General features: G+C 41.4%; 2 protein-coding genes across 2 annotated transcripts in view; one reads left to right on the top strand and one right to left on the bottom strand.

The window, feature by feature from the left end:
* iqgap1 (IQ motif containing GTPase activating protein 1) overlaps positions 1–10,404 on the bottom strand; it is a 42,812-nt gene extending 32,408 nt beyond the window's left edge. Inside the window, exons 1-2 of the mRNA XM_040002815.1 lie at positions 10,120–10,404; positions 8,947–9,049 (exon numbers count right to left, since the gene is read on the bottom strand). Coding sequence (XP_039858749.1) covers positions 8,947–9,049; positions 10,120–10,165 — 149 coding nt within the window. The 5' untranslated portion in view covers positions 10,166–10,404. The remainder of the gene's footprint in view (positions 1–8,946; positions 9,050–10,119) is intronic.
* A 6,316-nt stretch (positions 10,405–16,720) lies between these two features.
* On the top strand, positions 16,721–19,339 carry cartl (cocaine- and amphetamine-regulated transcript-like). The gene is made up of 3 exons (XM_040002857.1): positions 16,721–17,052; positions 18,347–18,424; positions 19,017–19,339. Exons 1-3 carry the CDS (start codon positions 16,813–16,815, stop codon positions 19,122–19,124), a joined length of 426 nt encoding a protein of 141 aa, XP_039858791.1. The 5' UTR covers positions 16,721–16,812; the 3' UTR covers positions 19,125–19,339.
* The last annotated feature ends 219 nt before the right edge of the window (positions 19,340–19,558 follow it).

Below are 19,558 nucleotides of genomic sequence, written 5' to 3'. Positions count from 1 at the left end.
GTGAAATCACAGGTAAACGCTGCTGTCGTCATGGCAACAAGTTAGGTTTTTTTGTTAGTTCACCTTCAAATTTATTACCAAAGTCCATGAAAAAATCCCAAACTAATCAACTACAACTGTGCAGTATTTTGGAGCACAACACCTGCACACAGGTATCTACAGTTACATCACAGCAGTATGGCTGGCTTTGAGGTTGAATAGTAGAAAGAAACTTGTTTGTCGTTGTGTACGAGACCTGGTAGCATTACACTAAGAGCTTCACAGTTACAGCATCATTTGACCTTTGTGCTGTCTTATTCAGAGTAAAGGTTCAACTCTCGTGCAAAGCATACCCAAATTCTGTTTGCGAAGTGTGTGTGGGAGGAAAAAGATCAGAGAAGGGGAATCAATAAAGAACAATGACTGGGTTCATCATTTGCAGTGACCTTAAACATAATGGATACAATAAATGATCTTAGAGCAGTTATGTGGGCTACACATGACGAGTGGCTGTTATGGAAAGTAAGCTATAGCGCTAAGTTAGATTCGATGTAACTTTCCCAAAAATGCTTAAGTCGTTGGCGTATTTTTTTAGATTCACATGTTCGGTTTCTTGCAGAGTTCACTCTCGTTTGTGTGTGCTGAACATAACCAGCAGCCAGCGAGGTTAGCTTAGTACTGAGACCAGCGGGGAAACCGTTAGCATAGCACCTAATCAGTGCCACGAATTCTCACATTTCATTTGTTCGTCTGTCCAACAACCAAAGCACGACCACCTCTTGGGCTCCAAAACAAAGAGGGACTCGAAAACTGGTTTAATCTAAGCTTTATAACGGAAAGTTCCAGCAATGAGTCATTGCAACCTGTTTCAGTCATTTACATAACTGCACTGCCATTTCTTTTCAGTTTTCAAATCCAAATCCTTTCTAACATTTTGCAGGAAAACTGTCATGTAAATACTAGGGGTGCAACGATACACAAAATTCACGGTTCGGTTCGGTTCGATACTTTGGTGTCACGGTTCGATATTTTTTCGATACAAAAAAATGTTCATGCATTTTTAATTTGTCATTTATTAAAATTATAAATATATATTTTAACTCAAAAGTACAGTTTTTAAATTTAACCCTAACCCTTGTGCGTGTTTTTTATTTTGACAGCGAATGCGCACCTGCGGACCACTTATGTGCAGCCCTGGTTATTTAGCTCATCATATTGCAGCCACAGAAATTATTTTGTCCATGAAACCATAAAGCTGCACTTTCTTTTTGCCTTATAGTCTGATTTGTCGTAACTTCTCCGTTTTGTGGTAAGCTTTTCTTTGGCTGTCACTTCTTCACCCTGACCTGTCTTATTTGGCTCAGCAGAACTGAAATGCTTTTACACGCTCACTCACATAAGCTCAGCGATTCTCTGCGCGATCAACCTCTCACATGTTTAAGCTTGCTGCGGGAGATTTCACTTGTCATGTTTGCATAGTAAGCTAACGATTAATAAGACGATGTCAGAGGAATTGGTGCAGAAATTATCATCACTCACAGATCAGTGCTGTCGCTCTCTATACACAGTTCGCACGATTGCAAAGTGAAAGCAAAAAAACAAGCGCAAATTCAAACGCGACTTCAATATGTCACATATTGACAGTGGCTCACCGATGCCAATGACATAATTACCCAGCTACATTTCTGAAAGAATGCAAAAGCATTGACATATATTTTTCCTACAATAGCCCGACGGGCAGGGAAGAGATAGATTTTGGTAGCCCGACTGAAAAAATCGCTAGCTCCGGGACGTCGGGCTAGCGATATTGCAAGCCCTGTATCTGATTGAGGAATCACTCATCTTTGGAAAGAGTTTATTACAGAGAAATGGCTCTTTCCAAAATAAAAGCTATACTATACGCTTCTTCTGGGCTATATTCTCAGCAGCATAAGGAGAATCATGTGCTAACAGCTGTCTAAATGACTCGGCTAAAGTTAGTAGCATGCTTGCTTTTTTTTGTCTGCTTCCACTTGTCTTTGCACTAGGATGATGTCGGCGTAAATGTGCAGTCATATTCGTTGTGTTCCCACTAGTGCTTTCAGGTTAATCTCGTTGAAATGACCTTAACGCCACAACACGGCAAATCTCCGTTAACGAGCTACCGCCGATCGCTCCGTGCATGGGGCTAGATGGCAAACACGTTAACGAGCTAACTGCGCTAACACACTAGTTCACACCAATGTAATTGAGCATTGCATGGCACATCCAACATACTGTTTTACTTTAGTCCATGACTCGCTTACCTTCAGGGTCATACGTCACATGAAAACCAAAATAATTCCAAACGCCAGATCTGAATGTTGCAAGTAGAGCTTAACTTCTGTCTCGCTAGCTTGCCCTGCGCTCTTCCTTCTGACTATGCTGTCTGTGTTGAGCGCTCAGTGGATCTGCGCTCGACAGTGCAGCCTAGGCGGAGTAGTCGAACACAGATTCACTGAGCGCTCAACACAGACAGCATCGTCAGAAGGAAAATTGATAAAATAAATTACAAATCTTGTATTGTTCGATACATATGCGTACCGAACCGAAAGCACTGTATCGAACGGTTCAATATCGATACGAATATCGTTGCACCCCTAGTAAATACGTACGAGACATCCTCTCTGACTTCTGTGAGCTGTTAATAGACCTGAAAATGAACCACACTCTCACTAAAGAAAACAAAGCCAGACACCTTCCTGTTCTTAATCTCGCCATCTCAGCGCGCTGTCAGCGGCAGGACTAATACCACAGATGGCAGCTGGACGACATCGGTGGTACACACGGACCTGGTGACTGAAGTGCTTCTGAGAGGGTACGAAGCACAAACTGACTACGTACCCACACCTCTGTTATCAATTATAACATTTTCATGGTGAGTGATGCACGTGGTGTCTGCAGGTAAAAGAATTGTTTGTTGTCGTTTTACTTCTTTAACCTGACATGTGAGTCTGATCTCTGATCTGACCATAAAAGTCAGTCAGGATTCCACCTACGCCTGGACAATAGTTTTATCACTTCCTCCTTGTTCTTTTGAACAGGCTGTGAGTTTTAATAAAAAAAAAACAAAAAAACAAAAAAACAAGAATTCATGTCCAATGGACAAATTAGAAGAAACTCAAGTTGGAAGATGACAAAGTTTTTCCTTCCTAAAATAACTGCCACTCAATATTTTCTTTTAAATTTCTTTTTTTCCCCAAAACATTTTTAATTTTTTTGTTATTGTTGTAACAAGATTATTTTCCAAATCTGGAATAAATAAACTATATCATATAAAAGGTACTGATTTTTTTGTAACAAATGGACAGAAATAACATCGAAACACACACATTTTTGTCCAATTAGGTAACACATGCCTTTTGTATAGTCACTCTGCTAAAGGCCAATTTTGAACTGGAAAAACCCAGCTATACTATCTGTTTACCAGCCCATACTGTAAAATCAAACAGGTAACCTCTGCCCCTCTTCTTCAGCCAAAACAAACACATGCTCCTCTGCTGCTTACAGTATGCTGCGCATGGTGCCGTCAGCTTTGGGGGGGGTCACGACCCGCTCCTACACCCCAAACACAACATCGTGATCTGCAGAAAACATATGCTGAGTGCGTGACTCGTACCCAGCTTCACTACACTGCAGAACATACAGACAGGAAATGATCATGAGAAAAAAAAAATTGTGGCCCACATGACACTATGTGCCATCTGTGCACTGAGACTACTTGAAATTGTTTTCTGCTTGTGGCAATGTATGAAATGTCTGAATGTGTAGCCTTGATCAATAAAAATAGTATCACACTGAAAACATGTCTGACTGCATTCCCACTGCACACTGCACGAAAGGAGCAGAAAGTGAAAGAAAATTGAAGCGAAACTTCAGAAACATTAGATACAAGATAAGTTTCTTCTTATGTAAATGTTACCCAAAGACGCTGCTTTCAACTTCTCAAACAGGACGACTGGATTTCTACTTTGGATTTTTTCTTTTTTCTTTTTCATGAAACATTTGGGGGGGGGGCAGCTGCTTGATTACTAGACAATGAAAATAATCATAATAATCATAATAATCATGGCCTCTCCAGTGAACGGAGCTCAGCAGACACCTCTGTGCTAGCAGAGGTGCGCGACTCACTTACCATTCAAATATGGTGTGATAAAGAGCAGGTTGCCTGAGCCTCACTGCTTGCTTCTGTGCATTTAATGGGAACATGAAGATAAGAGCGATAAAACCTGCTGTCGTTTGCATCCGTCTGCCGGGCTGGCAGGTATGAAACGGGCACTTGTGTCTGTATCGACACTTGAATACACATCTGACAGTAGTAGTGTTGGAGTGGTGGCGGTGCATTCCCACAGCCAGGTACAGGCTCACGCCCTGCTGTGCATCTGTCACATACATTCATATCATACCACACACACTCCCAGCATTCCTGTGCCCCGGCCTTTCTCTGCAGGTGTTCCCTACATGGAGTCGCTTCACTGCCTGAAACTCTGATGTAACAACTGTAACAGATTCCTGCCACCAACGGCCTGGGACGCCGTCACTCAGAGGAGTCGTTCTTGTAGAGGTCAAGAGCAAATACTGTGCTGCTACTGGCAACAGACTATTTAAATCAACAGAGGAATTGTGTCTTCATCAAACACCGTAGACTTCCCTTGAAACAAAGCTGTGATCAGCTAGTGGGGCAGTTGGATTAAGTCTGGTAGAAACGAATGTGAAGACGGGAAATAACCCAGACTGGTTTATCCAGGACCGCACGCACACACAGACACACACAGACACACACGTTACTGAATCCTTTCCTCCAGGTTTGTCTGATATTCACAAACCAGAGAAATGTTGAAAAATCATGTTTGTTAATTTTAAGAAAACAGGGCGTCCTGCCCAACGCCACCTTCAGGCCTGAGATATGAAGCCAAGACACAAGTGCTAACAGCTGCAGTACCTGCAATGGCCACTTGAGGCTGTTCTAGAAACGAGTCAATTCCCAAACGCTCCCAAGTAAAAGGAGCTTACAGCAGAAATGAGCATCAGTCAGGATCACTGTGGTCACTATAATTGATGAGGCTTTTACATTTGATGATTGCTACCTCACTATTACAGTAACATCAACATCAGAAATTGAAATCTGATTTCAAAATAATATTAAAGATTTCAAAATATTGAAATATATTTTCACACTCATAGGCCATTGTTGCAATGCAGGATGGGTAGTGAAACAGTTGGAATGATCTTGGAGCTCACAGTGAGACAAAAAGTCCTGTGTTAATGAGTCGAAGCCAACGTAACGTAACCGCTATTCAAACAGACACAGGCAGGCGTGTCTTTGCAGCACCTGCTCCTCGATGCCAACTGGGAGGCTGTGCTGGTTAAAAGCTCCACTTTCATTCAGCTGGTAGAGGTCAGTTTGTAACTTTCATTTTATGATAAGAAGTTTATTACTAATGGTAATTTCAAAGATTAGTAATGACTGCCGTCATACAGTCCTTCTCCAGTTTTATATCAGAGTCAGTTTCATGTTGACGCACAGAAACGTGGCCCATAATTACAGGCCCAAACGCTTCTCCAGGCCACTGTGTGTATCAGACATGCCTGCATCACACTGAGCTCTTGGGAATTGCTGAGCTGCCTGACCAGGAAGACTGTCTGCTTCCTCCGGGATCGGGGCAGTGAGCACATCGTTTAGCATCCAGCTGAACAGTGTCTAATATTTTCCTTCTTTTACAATCCGACAGTGATTTTCACTCATTTTCCTGAGGGAGTTTTGAGTCCTCGTGGGAGAAAGTTGTAGTAGCAGCATCTGGTTTTAGTCTTCACTTACCACCAGCAGCATTTGTGAACTCTTTCAGCCAACTACATTGATGAAGTGCATGTGGATGGAAGCGCAGAGAACACAGCTGCAGGGCTTTCAGGGCTCGTCCTCGTCCAAAAGCCCCCCCTCTCAAAGACTGATGTAACGTCCCTTGATTCCTTCAGACTGACAATCCCAACCAAAAAGCAGCACGCTGTGGCATATTTTTATATTTATATAATCGGGTCCATTCTGAACTGTGTAATGACAGCTCTGTGACAATCTGTGCGATCAGCAGGCTGTGCCATCAGAGTGAAGTCTTGTAGTTCACAGCAAATGTGTAAGAAAAATGAACAAGTGTCACATGTTGAATGGTGTGATTTTATATTATTAGCATATTAATGCCGACAAATTGAAGAAGTTTAGGTTCCCAAACTAAGGCAAGAACTTAGCTAAATATCGAATTTACCAATATGGTCTCACATATGCTTTCTTCCAGCAACGCAGTGTGAAAAACACAGGAAACTCATGTGACCCCACATTTCATACTTAGTGCTTTGCTCACCTAAAATGTGCTCTTTTCCTCTCAAGTGTCCTGATTTACCAAATTTACAAATCCTAGAAAGCATTTCAGGGGTAAAAAAAAAAAAAAAAAAAGCTGCCCAACTGAAGCAGAAATGTCCGATACTCCGAAATCATTCCAAGGATTTCCTGATGCCTGCCCGTGTGAGCCGGTGAGGGACGAGGGGCAACACATACCTTCACTGCAGAAGTACAATCACACAGAATCAGAGCGCACGCAGCCTCGCAGCAACCCGGCTCCACTCACACCGGAACCTGTTGCTATGACAACTGTGGGTTTCTGTGGCAACAGTGGGAGATATTAAAATCAACAGGGACTGAGTCACTTCCTGTCTAACACAATCCTTCCTCTTTTGAACCCATGAGCCCGCGCTGACTCCACACACACTGAAAGCAAACATACGTGGCTGCTGACAAGCTCGGGCAACCGCCACCTTTCACACACACACACACACACACACACACACACACGTATGTGTGTCTAAGAGAAAGAACAGACCTCACCTATTTCGTCATGAATGTACTAACGAAATCACCCCCAAAACAAGAAGTCGGCTCAACATAAAGTTACGAGGCGTGGCTGCTTGAACCTTTTCAAGTGTGATGATCTGCATTTAGCAATTAATGTTCAAGTACGCTCACCCTGACGACTGAGGTATCCAGTCATACTGCAAGGGTCCTCATAGAGACTTTCTGTTGGGGTCACAGGGTGTTGCTCAGACAACACAGCAAAGAAAAGAAGTAAACAGAGTACGCCTGTGGCTTTTACTCCAGTGAAACCACAGACCTCCAGCATCACTACATGTTTGACAGTAGGGCTTGTTAGCATACAGATCATTAGAACTTCTACCAACATTTCAACGCTGGTCACTGAGTGGAGTACCACACATGACATCCACCTAAGAAAAAGCAAGTGTTCTCCAAAGCTAAACGTTTTACCCGTCAGATCAAAGAGTCACTGAAAGGATCACATTGGATTGCGATGCGCTGTTACGCAGTCAGCACCAAAACCACCGCCGTTCAGAGACGTCACTTCCAAGCTGCTTGTTCTCTCCAAACTGTAACTTCAGCACAGGTTGAGATTAAACGATGACACGTCTCCACTGCACGCAACAGTCAAGCTGTGATACGCTTCAGTCAATAAATAGACTCCTGCTTTCTTTCTAGCAAATGTTACATCTCATACTCACAGGTTACATGAGGGCAGACATACAGTTGAATTAGGAACCAAATCAGTGACTTGCTCTGGCTATTCAGATTTTCCCGTGCATGCTTCACATCACCATAACTCCTCAAACATTTTGAGCCAAAATTACTAAATAAGTGCAGCCTGCCTGTCGTGAGCGATAAAGCGTTAACAGATGGCAGATTAGCCAGAAATGAAAACGATGACACCGCCGTACAAGCCATGAACGAGTTCTGCCGCAGATAAGACATTTTCTCCCTTTCTTTAAAGCCAGAAACACTTTTCAGTCATTTGGAGGACAGGTGGGATTTTTCTCACTGTGTTGCAACATTTAACCACATTCTCTGGGTTTTGGGGACCGAGAGCGACTAAACTCAGTTTGGTTCTAATATTCTTCGTTTTAAATTGAGCTGAATGTTTTCAGTGGGCGACCCAGACTCTTTCACTTCAGAGCCGGGCTGCTTTAATATGTACAGACTGTGGGTTGGCACAGTGTCACTGAAACAATCATGGCCTTTCCTAAAAGACACACATAACCCTCGTATGTATCCTAATGTGTTATCAGTGGCTTCACAGATAAGCACTTCACCCGTGCCACATGCACTAATGTACCCTGATACTATCGTGGACACTGGCATTTAAACTGATAACAACCTGGGCCGTCCCCCTCCGTCTGTGACTGACACAAAGTGTTTGAGCCTCTCTGATATTTGTTGTTAGATTACAGGACAGTCTGATATTCTGCCTCAGTCCATTTAAATGGGGATGGGACCCACAGACTGTTTCTGGATGGTTTTCATGGTTTGAGCTCGTTGAACACAGTGATGAACTGTGTTCAGCGAAAGTGGTTTTCACAAGTGGTCTTCAGCCCAACAAATGATTAACACCTTTTCTTTTCTTTCTTTTTTTTTTTACATGTAGAATTGTCTGAAGGCCTGAACATCACAGCCGTGCAGCAATGCTTACAGCCGTGATGTCATGTGTCACAGATCATTTGACCTTCACTATCACAGCATTTCCCAGAGAGGTGACGAGCTCCCTGCCCTGAAAGACTCTGGATGCTGATTTTGAATCCAGTCTGGGATGCTGGGATGCTGTCCCGGGTGTTTTTGTTGCTTCAGCCCAGCTTTACTGGCAACAAGTTCAGACTGGACATACATTCTTTAAAAAGAAAAAAAAAGGCAACAAGGCCGATCACTTTGACCTTCTTATGAGTCGTCTCTGGTCTGTTTTCTGTAGCTTTTTGGAAACTGGTAGTTTTCTACATAATTCTCTGTGTATATAATCTGATACTAGGTGCAGGGGCTCATTGCGAGCTGACGCACAGCTCTTACTCATGAACCCTGCTGCCTCTGCAGGCTCAGCTGACTTGCAGATGAAGTGACTTTCTTACCTTTTGGCTTCCTCCAGGTGGCACAGGTACTCATAGGCCATGTTCTGCTGGCGCCGCTCATCCATCTCCTCGGCTGTGAGCCGCTCCACGCCATCCAGTACAGCTGGAGGCAGGAAACACAAGGAATGCTTTTGAAACAGCAGGAATACATGGGAAATAAGAAACTATGGCTGTGTTGCTGCACAAAGAGCCTCACAGTGTGGTTATTCACAAACAGCGTTTACACAATGTTCACCTCGTCAGTTTTTGTTTTTTTCCTTGCATAACTATGGAAATCTTTCCAACCAGCAGCGTGGCCTCTAACTTCCCCGTAAAGCCAGCGTGTTTTAAGTCATCTGTGCTTCACACATGAACACAGGTGCGTGTAACTTTAGGGAATGCATGTGTGTGGAGATGGCAAACAGTAACCCACACAATGCAGAGGAAGTCACAGGGCGATTCCCCGTGAGATTACACAGAGGCCTGCACAGAGCATGAGTCCCTACAGCCGTGGGGTTTTTCCCACATAATGATGGGAGGGGGATGGGGGCGAGAGGAGGGGAGGGACCACCTCAGCAGGTAAAACAGCTTTCAGCAGAAACGGAACATACGGGGCGCTAAGACTTCAGAAACGGCCTCCTGTTTGGAACCAGGTTTGGTATCCACTCATAAATGACACACCATCGGCTAAGCAAACCACTTCACATTTTCCACACTGCGTGGATAAAGTGTCACAGTGCAATCACCACACGTTGCCTCAAAAGGTCTGAGTTTATGGGCGGTGGTTGTTAAGTTGGTAGTTGTTCGCTTCATGTGTGCGAGGACGCAAAACTTCGGACTATCGCCGTCTGTCCCGTTTCCACCAGGTCCAGTCCCCATCCCACGTCCACGTACGAACTAACTTGGACGTAAAGCGGCATTTAAGAAGGAAAAAGTCGGGGAAACTGCTTCCCCGCTCTACGATGCCTTGCTATTAAAACGCGGAAGTCATGATTAGGCTGTATCATGCCGTCAGAAATAAAGAGCCAAGCTCGCCGTGAGCGCTTTCTACTAACATACAACGTCTGTTTCGGGACTTTTGGAGGAGTCTTGCGTGAGCACAGTGTCCGCTGTGGTCCGGGGCTGTGTGTGGTTAAAGGAAGCCTTCCTGCCTGGCATCTCAAGGTGAGCACGGGGGGGAAGCGCATAACTTACAGCCATATCTGGGCCGGGGCCCGTCTCCCTCCTCTGAAGTTGACATCCTCCTCTGTCGAGAAACGCGACTCTCTGCGCTCCACTGCAGTCACGAAGAAAAGTTGAAGCGCAACTTCAGTCCCCAAACTCAACGGAACTTTGAAAAGAGCAACACGCCGAGAAAGAGCCGAAAGAAAAGCGCACAGGACCTTTCGGCCCTCTTGTTCCTCCTCTGCACAGTTTGAGTTGAGAGCTTTTTTTCTTCTTCTTCTTCAAACCTCACTGATGTCACTGGGTGTGTTCTTCATAATCCTGAAGTATGCGTTTCAGGAAACACGGTTTAGCAGCCTGGGGCCGGCCAAGCTGCAGGCGCAGCGCCCCCTGCCGTCCACTCGAAGGCGGGATAGTGCAGGGAGGTTCCCAAGCGGAGGTCCGGGGACCCCAGGGGACCGTCTGGGACCAGGGAAATCGCAATGACATGATAAAGTGTTGCATTTTCCAAGAACCTTCCCGTCCAACCTGTAATCATGGGCAGTACATATAAGTCAGCATGTGTTAATGCGGATTTGACCCAAGTGTTCATCTGCAACAAACACTGGGGGAAAAAAAGGATGCTGTGACTTTCAGTTACTGGGATAACGATGTATTTACAGTAGAAAGCTGGAGTAATAGACACAATAAGATAAGATAAACCTTTATTAGTCCCACACGTGGGAAATTTGTTTGTTCACAGCAGAAAGTGGACAGTGCAAAGTTAAGAGCAGCAAAAATTAAGAAAACCCCCCCAATAGAATAAAATAAGATAAACTAGAATAACATACCAAATACAATCAGAATGACAATGATAAAAATGGTTGGCGAATGTGCACAACCACTAGAATCTTTTTCTGTCTTTCACCAAAAGGGAAAAACCACAGTGAAATATTAGGTTTGTGACAAATGTATTTGTTCTTTTTATGTATGTATAATGTTATAAATACTTTATTATCAGGCTGCAGGAGTGCGTCTGTGGCACTGCACAAGAGTTTAACATTCCTTTGAATTCACATTGTTTCACAAAGTATTTGGACCCTTGGTTTGAGTGCAAACATGTGGTAATTGTGAGGCACTCTAAAATATATTTATATATGTGTGTTACTTTAATGTTGCAGGGGAGATGATTTTAATGACTGAAATACTTCTGGGTAGCTTGATCCATAATAGTCACGTTTTAATAAGTTTGGATTTTAAAATGTGCAAAGACGTAAAAAGACTCTGGACGGTTCAAACCAGGATCTTCTTACTGTGAGGCAACAGTGCTAACCACCATATCTACCTATCTATATAATAAGATAAAATACATGTTTGTATAAAGTCTCACAGGCTAATTGGCTAAAACAGTTATCAGATTTAAAAAAACAAAAACAAAAAAAACTTGCAGTTATACTGTTTCTATGGAAATTCGAGTCCACTTATCAGTCGCAAGCTGGCACTTAAAGTAAAGATCTTCTTATGTGAGCAATTTTAGTTAAATGTTATTGTGAGCAGACATGAAAGAAGTGTTACGTTAGTGCAGAGCAGAGCGATAACTCTTATTAATAAACCACAGAACAACAAGCCTTCTTATAATTCCTTTTTTGTGCATAACTACAAGGTCAGCTGCTGACTCATTTTTCTCTGTTACTAAATTTAAAGGGGTTTTCCAGCAGTGCAGTAAGCGTCCCCTGAGAGGCCGCTGTCAGCAGCAGACTTTTGAGTTTCGGTGGCCGATACATTCACTGAAAAACGAGGCCCATGGTGCACACACACACGACTCGCTGGAGCTCAGAGCTTTTGTTGAGTTACAGTTCCAATCAAACGATGGTGAAAAGCAGACACAAGTTGGACTCAGCTTGTAGGAATCGATGCAAACACACAGTCTTCTTTAGAAGGATGAAAGCTTTATCGTTAAACCATTTACATTTTTTTTTCTAAAATATTTCATAAAATTGTATTTAAAATGTATTATTGTGATACACTGAAGCATGTCGTCGACGCCGTTAGGAATAGATTCTGTTATGTGGATGATAATAATGATAACAAACAATAAACAACAGATATTTATATTCATGCTGAATTAAGAATTTCATACATTTTCCTTGCCATATGTATCTTGACAAAATTTTATCCCATTCATTAAACTGTTTCTGGTTAATTTCTATTGGTAATGTTTGGAATAAATATAATAATTTAGGAAGAATATTAATTTTAATTGAGTCTATTCTCAAATATAAACTTAAATATGGAATTAGATTCCATCTCGCTATATCTTCCTTAATTTTTTTTTGTATTGGTAAATAATTTCGTTCTAATAGATCTGTAAGATCCTTAGGTATTATGACTCCTAGATATTTAAAGTACTCTGTTTGCCATGCTAATTGATACTTATTTTTAATTTCTTCTGATGGAATATAATTGTACTTAAGCAATTGTGTTTTACTCATATTAACCCTATATCCAGATAGTCGACCACTGGTATTAATTCTTCTTTTAGCTCCTTGTACCATTCTGACGTATATCCATCTGATCCTGGAGATTTATTTATTTTAACTTTACTTATTGCTATTCTTAGTTCCTTTTCTGTTATATCTTCAATCAAAGTTTTATTCTGTTCTTCATTCAGTACTGGTAAATCAAGAGAATCTAAAAAACTGTTAATTTCAACTATACTACTCTCTGTGTTATTAGCATAAAGAGTCTTATAAAATGTTTCAAATGCACTCTGAACTTCTATTGGTTTATTTTTTATTAGTTTTGTCACTGGATGTTTGATTTTGTGAACTGTATTATCTGCTATTTTCTTTTTTAGTTTCCAGGCTAATACATTCATTGCTTTTGATCCTCATAATACCTTTGTTTAAGAAACATTAATTTTTTTTTAATTTCATATGTGGTCAAATCATTTATTTCATTTCTTGTTTTCCTAATTTCCTCCAATATGTCCTGTGTTGTTTTTCTTTTATGCCTTTAGGCCCCGAATTAGATTTAAAACCCTACAATTTAACAAAGGAAAAGGGGGGTGGGGCTTACCTTCTCTTAGGGAATATTATTGGGCAGCACAATTAAGGCCTATGATATGCTGGTGTAATCCTTCATACGATGCTCAATGGAAAGCCATTGAGGAGGGTCTGACTTCCATCCCCATACAAGCTATTATAGCAGACAGAAGCTTGCAAAATTTAATAAAAACTATTGAAAATCCATGGGTCAAGTTGACTTTTAAAATTTGGGAAACAGTAATAAAAGAATATAAACTAGAAGAGGATATAGCAATTCTTAAGTGGTGTGCATATGACACACATTTTGCTCCAAATAAATTGGACACCAGATTCAAAGATTGGACATATAAAGGATTAACAGCTTTATGTATGGTAATGGAGGAAGGGAGACTAATTAGTTTTGATAAAATGAAAGATAAATATTCATTAGAAACAGGATTTTTATAGATATCTACAGATGAGGCATTTTGTCAATAAAACGATAAAAGCTAAGGCTGAATTAAGTAAACAGCTGCTAGACGTATTTAAAAGGGCATATAGTTCAAATAAAAATAGAGGTATTATAGGTGACCTCTATAAAGGATTAACAAATATGAAATTACACTCAACCTTGTATATCAAAACAAAATGGGAAATGGAGGGAGGAATAGAGATAAAGGAGGAAGAATGGACAACAATATGGGCATATCAATGGAAATGTAGCAGCTCACAGAGCTGGAGGGAATTTGGGTGGAAATGCCTGATAAGATATTTTATTACACCTCACCAAAAATCTCACTATGAAGGTAACCCTCCCGCTTGCTGGAGAAATTGTGGAAATACAAATGCAATCACTATCATATTTTCTGGGACTGTCATGTTATTAAAACTTATTGGAAGGGAATACATGCAGCAATACAAGAGACATTTGGAAGATATTTACCTTTGGAAAGTAAAACTCTATTTTTTGGACTTATGCCAGAAGGATGGACAAAGAACGATAAATACTTGTTTAATATTTTACTGGCAGCCGGCAAAAAAGCCATCACAAAAAAATGGCTTTCTTCAGAGAGCCCAACTATGAACATGTGGATGAACATCACATTGGACATTTACAGAATGGAGAAAATGACAGCAGATGTGAACTACAAGAGGGACCTGTTTGTATCACGATGGAAGAAATGGATGGACTACATTAGAAAACGCAGGCCAGTTTTTGCTTTTGCTTTAGATTTTGACTTTGTTAACTACTAGAAGACTAGAGGAAATATTAGTCACATTAATGGAAACAAAAACACACTCCCTATATTTATTTATTTATTTTTCTTTCCTTTTTCTTTTTCCTTATGTATTTTTTATTTATGTTGTTTGTTGTTTCCTGTTTTGCTTCTTTTTCTTTTCTTCTTTTTCTTTTCTTCTTATTGTATGGATATTTTAGTTGTTTAAATATAGAAAAAAAGAAAAATATATATGTACTGAAAGATAGCTGAAGTTGATGGTATTGTATAGTGATTCGAAAATGTTAATAAAAAATAAATTTAAAAAAAGAATTTCATAAATACAGCTTCCCCACACCTGATTAATATCACTATTATACCCACTGTCAGTGTTATCAGGTCCTGCTGTGACGTGTCAAAATGTCTCTTGAAAACAACCATTATGGTACAATTTTTGTTAAGACTGTGGCCAAATACTCTTCAAAAATATAGCTTTTGTGTCATCCTCCTTGTAGAAACACTTAAATATTCCTGATACTTATTTAAACACACGTGGAAATCACTGTCAATTTTGTCTTCGTTCTCCAAAATCAGCCAGGACAGCAATGACAAGTTTCTTTGGAAAAGGGGGCCTGGAAAAATCAAAGCATGGATAAAAAAGCTTGTTTGTTTAGAGTTGAAGCAACTTTTTTAAAAGGCAGTCAAACGTTCCAACAAGCTTTTATTATGCCCCCCCCCCCCCCCCCCCCCAAAAAAAGGGGGGTGGGACATGAATAAACTAGTAATAATGGTGCACTCAAAAAATAATATTCCTCCAATTGATCCCTTCTTTTCCACTTATCCCATTCAGGGTGTAGGAAAGCGGCTGGAGCCAGTCCCGGGTGGTGCTGGGTCAGATGGTGGATTCAAACCCAGGTCCTTGTTGCTGTAAGGCATCACCGTGCCCTAAGGTTGTAACCTACACAGCTCTATTTACTAAAAGACGCAGAGCTCCAATAAGGCCCCCCTGACACTGGATGAGCTGTTTCTCTACTCACACACACACTCAGCAGAAATGTAAATCAATGGGCTGAAGGTTTGGGTCTGATCAGTGTTGTTCTACACTCTGCAGGGGCACATCTTTCCTGTGGGGCCAACAGCCTGAGTAATGGCTTCATTTACAGTATTCACAGTTAACAGGCTGTCACATCTGCAGCAGGATGACTTGCAGCTATTTGTGGGGTTGTAATTCTCACCGACCTGTATCATCAGTACAGAGAGCCAGCCTTTGTTTTGTCAGTGTAATGTAAAATAAACGCTCGATAGTATTGACCCCAAACCTCTCACTCTCTCTCTCTCTCTCTCTCTCTCACTCACACACACACACACACACACACACACACACACACACACACACACACACACAGAGGCTCTTATTTTTGCTTCTGCTTCTCAGCCTCTAACAGTAACCATCCCATGGATGGTTATGGATCTTTTGGCCTGCATTGCTTCTTGTACTGTCACTGCTCTGATGCACTCCGCAAATTATTATTTAAAAAATGATCTTGCTGGGTGGCAGTCAGGTTGGTAGACAGGCAACTAAACATGTTTGAGAGTGAGAGGTGAGTTTACAGGAAACAAAGGAATGATGAGTGAGGTGCAGGTAGAGAAACTGGGATAAGGTGGAGTGGGTGTGTCAGACAGGCGACTGGGAGGAGACTGAGGGCCTCTGCGGGGTGGAAGCAGGGATATAAACTGTAACACTGTTCACCTCTGCCTAAAGAGTTAAGGAGAAATAATCCAGCCATAACAGTTTGATCCAGGGAGTTTTTAAAAAAAAATTGTTTAACCTCATAGAGCCGTTTCAGGCCACAGCTCCATGAAAACGCTTCTGCTCTTCTTACCGAGGAAGAATTTCTTACTTGTGTTTGTTAGACTTGAAGTAAGAATGCAGAAGTGGCAGTTTTACACACAGTGGTGTTGAAGGTAATTCTCTCAACTGTCTGTGATGTTTTCTGATGTAATCTAAAATATATATTTATATATAAGTACCTGCCCTACAACACAATTCATATGAAAATAAATATTTAAAATATGAATATTTTATTCAGGTTGTAATTTTATGTGGCTAAATGATAACTTCGTTGTGATACATGGCGGTGCTACAAAACAGTAAAAGTTATTTTGATGGGCAAAGACGTTCAGAATGAAAATCCCTCCTTCCTTTATCACACAGGAAATGAAGTAAGCAGGTAATCATCTCACCTGTGAGCTAACTGCTGGAGGGATGAGGTTTCTAGACATTTAAACGTGTGTGTGTGTGTGTGTGTGTGTGTGTGTGTGTGTGTGTGTGTGTGTGTGTGTGTTTACACATGATTTGTGAGTTCCTCGTGGTCGAACCAAAAGAGGGAGGAGAGTGGGCTTCTCGTGCTTCTGCCCCCCCTCCCCTTCAGTATTTTCCGGTATGGTAGTCTCGCAGCGGCCTCCCGGGCGGGGCTGTGTGAACCGGTATAAGAGGGGACATGGTCCGGAGGGTGGAGGGAGAGTCACACTGTGCTCCTCAGCCTCTAATCTGCTGCCTCCCACTGGGACCTCCGCCCTCCCGCTTCACCGCCACCAGCACCATGGATAGCTCCGGGATGCTCCGCGGGCTGCTGCTCGTCGGCCTGCTGTCCGTCCTGTGCCACGGCCAGGCATCACGGGAAGTCTCCGCAGAAGACTTTGGAGAGAAGAAACAAGAAGCAGCTGTAGACAGAGACCTGGTGAGTATCTGCAGAGCTGTGAGTTTATGGAGGAAGGCCACAGTGAGGGAGGGAGCAGTTTAATGATAAAGCTGAGAGACGCCAAATAACTAAGAAAAGAAAATATCGTTTTGAGTACAAACTCAGAATTCTGGACGGATGCTGTAAACTACATGTGAGGTATAAACTGTTTGTGAGGCACAAATACTCAAATCAACATAAACACGTAGGATCCAAATAAAGCGCATTTCATTTGCATGCGATTCTCTCACTTCCACGCTGCTTAAACACAATCAGAAGAAACAGAAGTAAAAGTTTGCAGACTTATGCAATATTCCCGGATTTCCTATGACAGCAACTGTTAACTGTCACATCAGCTGCTTTTCTGTCTGCTGTATGTCTTTGGGTTTCAGTGGGGATGCAGCTGCACATCACAGTTTTTTTTATTATTTTTTCGTGAAACTTAAGTGTGATTTACTTGATCCTCGGTGGTTTCTGGTGGCCAAAATGATGGCTCACGTTGTCAATAATTAGAACCATGTTTTTCTTTGATCCGTGAATAATGATGAAGTATTTTTTTTAATAGAAAGAAAAAAAAAGTTACATTAAATTATGCAACACATGTACTGCACAACGGCTCGTTATATTAATAGTCACGCTGTAAATAACGTCAGACTCAGAGGTGATTAGAATGGTCACTTTTGTCTGTTTTGCCTGTTTATCATCATAAGTTTTTGCTGTGGTTAGTTATGAACGTTTTGCCATTTAGCATATGTGTAAGCATGATAAGCATAATAAACAAAAGCTTTAGCCTACAGCTTTTCAGAGAGTTCAGTTGAAATTTAGTAAATTGCGTTCTTTCTATTTAATTGCATTTATATCCTTTGTCATGTGTCTAATTTTTTTTTCAACTGCAAACATATAAACTCATAAATTCATGATTCATATGATTCAAATGAACCTGGACATGTTTTAGTTTGCTGGAATAAAGTTACAGTATCAAAAAATTATCTCGCTGTAGTCTTAGTAGTAACTCTGTAACATAATTGTGTTATTAACATGAATAACGGTGACAGTGCAGTGTTACAAATGCTAACACTCAGGTTAGAGTGTTAGCATTTGAAACTGACTGAAAGGGTAACACAGCTCATAGTGTAGCGTTAACACTCTATCACAGTTAGTTTGACACTTTTATTTTTATTGTGTATCCTCCGGCTTCATTAAAAAGTTTGAGCACGAATAAATGTGCAAAAGTATCAAAAAGTGGATGAATGTTATTTAAATCAAACTTTTTCTGTTGTTCTGTGCCGAGCAGCTAGAGGCACTGGACGTGCTCCTGGGCAGAAACCATAATCAAGTCTCCACCCCTGAGAAAAGAGGAAGCATCCCACTGGTAACGTCACTTTCTCCCCCCCCCCCCCCCCCCCAGTTTTAACATTAATGCACCGTGGCTCTAAGGACATCATTTAGTCTCGGCTTGTAAGACGAGTCATTAATATGTACTGCGTACCTCACTCCACTGCTGTTTAATTAAAGCGTATGGAAAATATACCTGCCAGTAATTAAAAGATAACAAGGGAATGCCAACAACACTCTTTCATTCAGTGCAATTACAGACTAATCAAGGCTGCTGCCCAACTCCAATTAGCTGAGAGAGGGAAACTGGAAAGCTGCAAACAGCTTTCAATCCTCCTGTCTCCTCACACAAAATAAGTCAGCCTGTTTCCTACAGGCCCAGCTGGAGGTAATGGATGGCATTTAATTACAGCGCTGAAGAATGATTCATCTTCTTCTTTCTGTTAAATAAATTGAATAACTGTTCGCAAAGTAATGAAGTTTTTGTGCGCAAATAACAGAATAAAAAATAAATATCCTCCCTGACAGATGTGAAAGCTCATAGTTCTTTTTGCAGCTGTTTCCACATTCAAAGATAAATAAGTAAACTCGCTCAGAGTAACAAGTCTGTGTCTTCCTGCTCCCCTCAGTGCGGGTTGGGGAACCGGTGTGCCATGAAGTACGGGCCTCGCATCGGGAAGCTCTGTGACTGTGGAAGAGGAGCCAACTGCAACTCCTACCTCCTCAAGTGCATCTAAACCGCCCAGGGCTCTCCTTTAGTTTGTCACCTCTGCTATGCCAAACACATCCTTCAGCACAGCTCCCATAAACCAACCCTTTCATCATTTATAGTCATAGCTGTTGTTAAACAGTTGTTGCCTGAGGATAAGCATGGATTTTGTACTGCTGACAGTACTGAATAGGTTGTGTTTAATGTAAATGTTTCATCTTCAATAAACACGTCAACATATAATTTGTTTTTTTTTTGTTATTTCTTGGTCCGTGTCGCTCGCCCTTTGTCATTCAGGTTACTGTGTGTTTTTATATTGGAGATGAGAACATGTTGTATAAAGCTTGTTTGGATTCGTTTTTATTGGCACTGCAGCCATTACACTACACAGGAAGTTTGCTCAGCTGGAAGGACAGCACTGTGCAAATTCAAGCTCTTCAATGTAGCTGGAGTGTGTCCAGT

Source organism: Simochromis diagramma, unplaced genomic scaffold, assembly GCF_900408965.1.
Source record: "Simochromis diagramma unplaced genomic scaffold, fSimDia1.1 OVJJ01000457.1, whole genome shotgun sequence".
Lineage (NCBI taxonomy): Eukaryota > Metazoa > Chordata > Actinopteri > Cichliformes > Cichlidae > Simochromis > Simochromis diagramma.
This window is presented reverse-complemented; position numbering and strand designations above follow the sequence as displayed.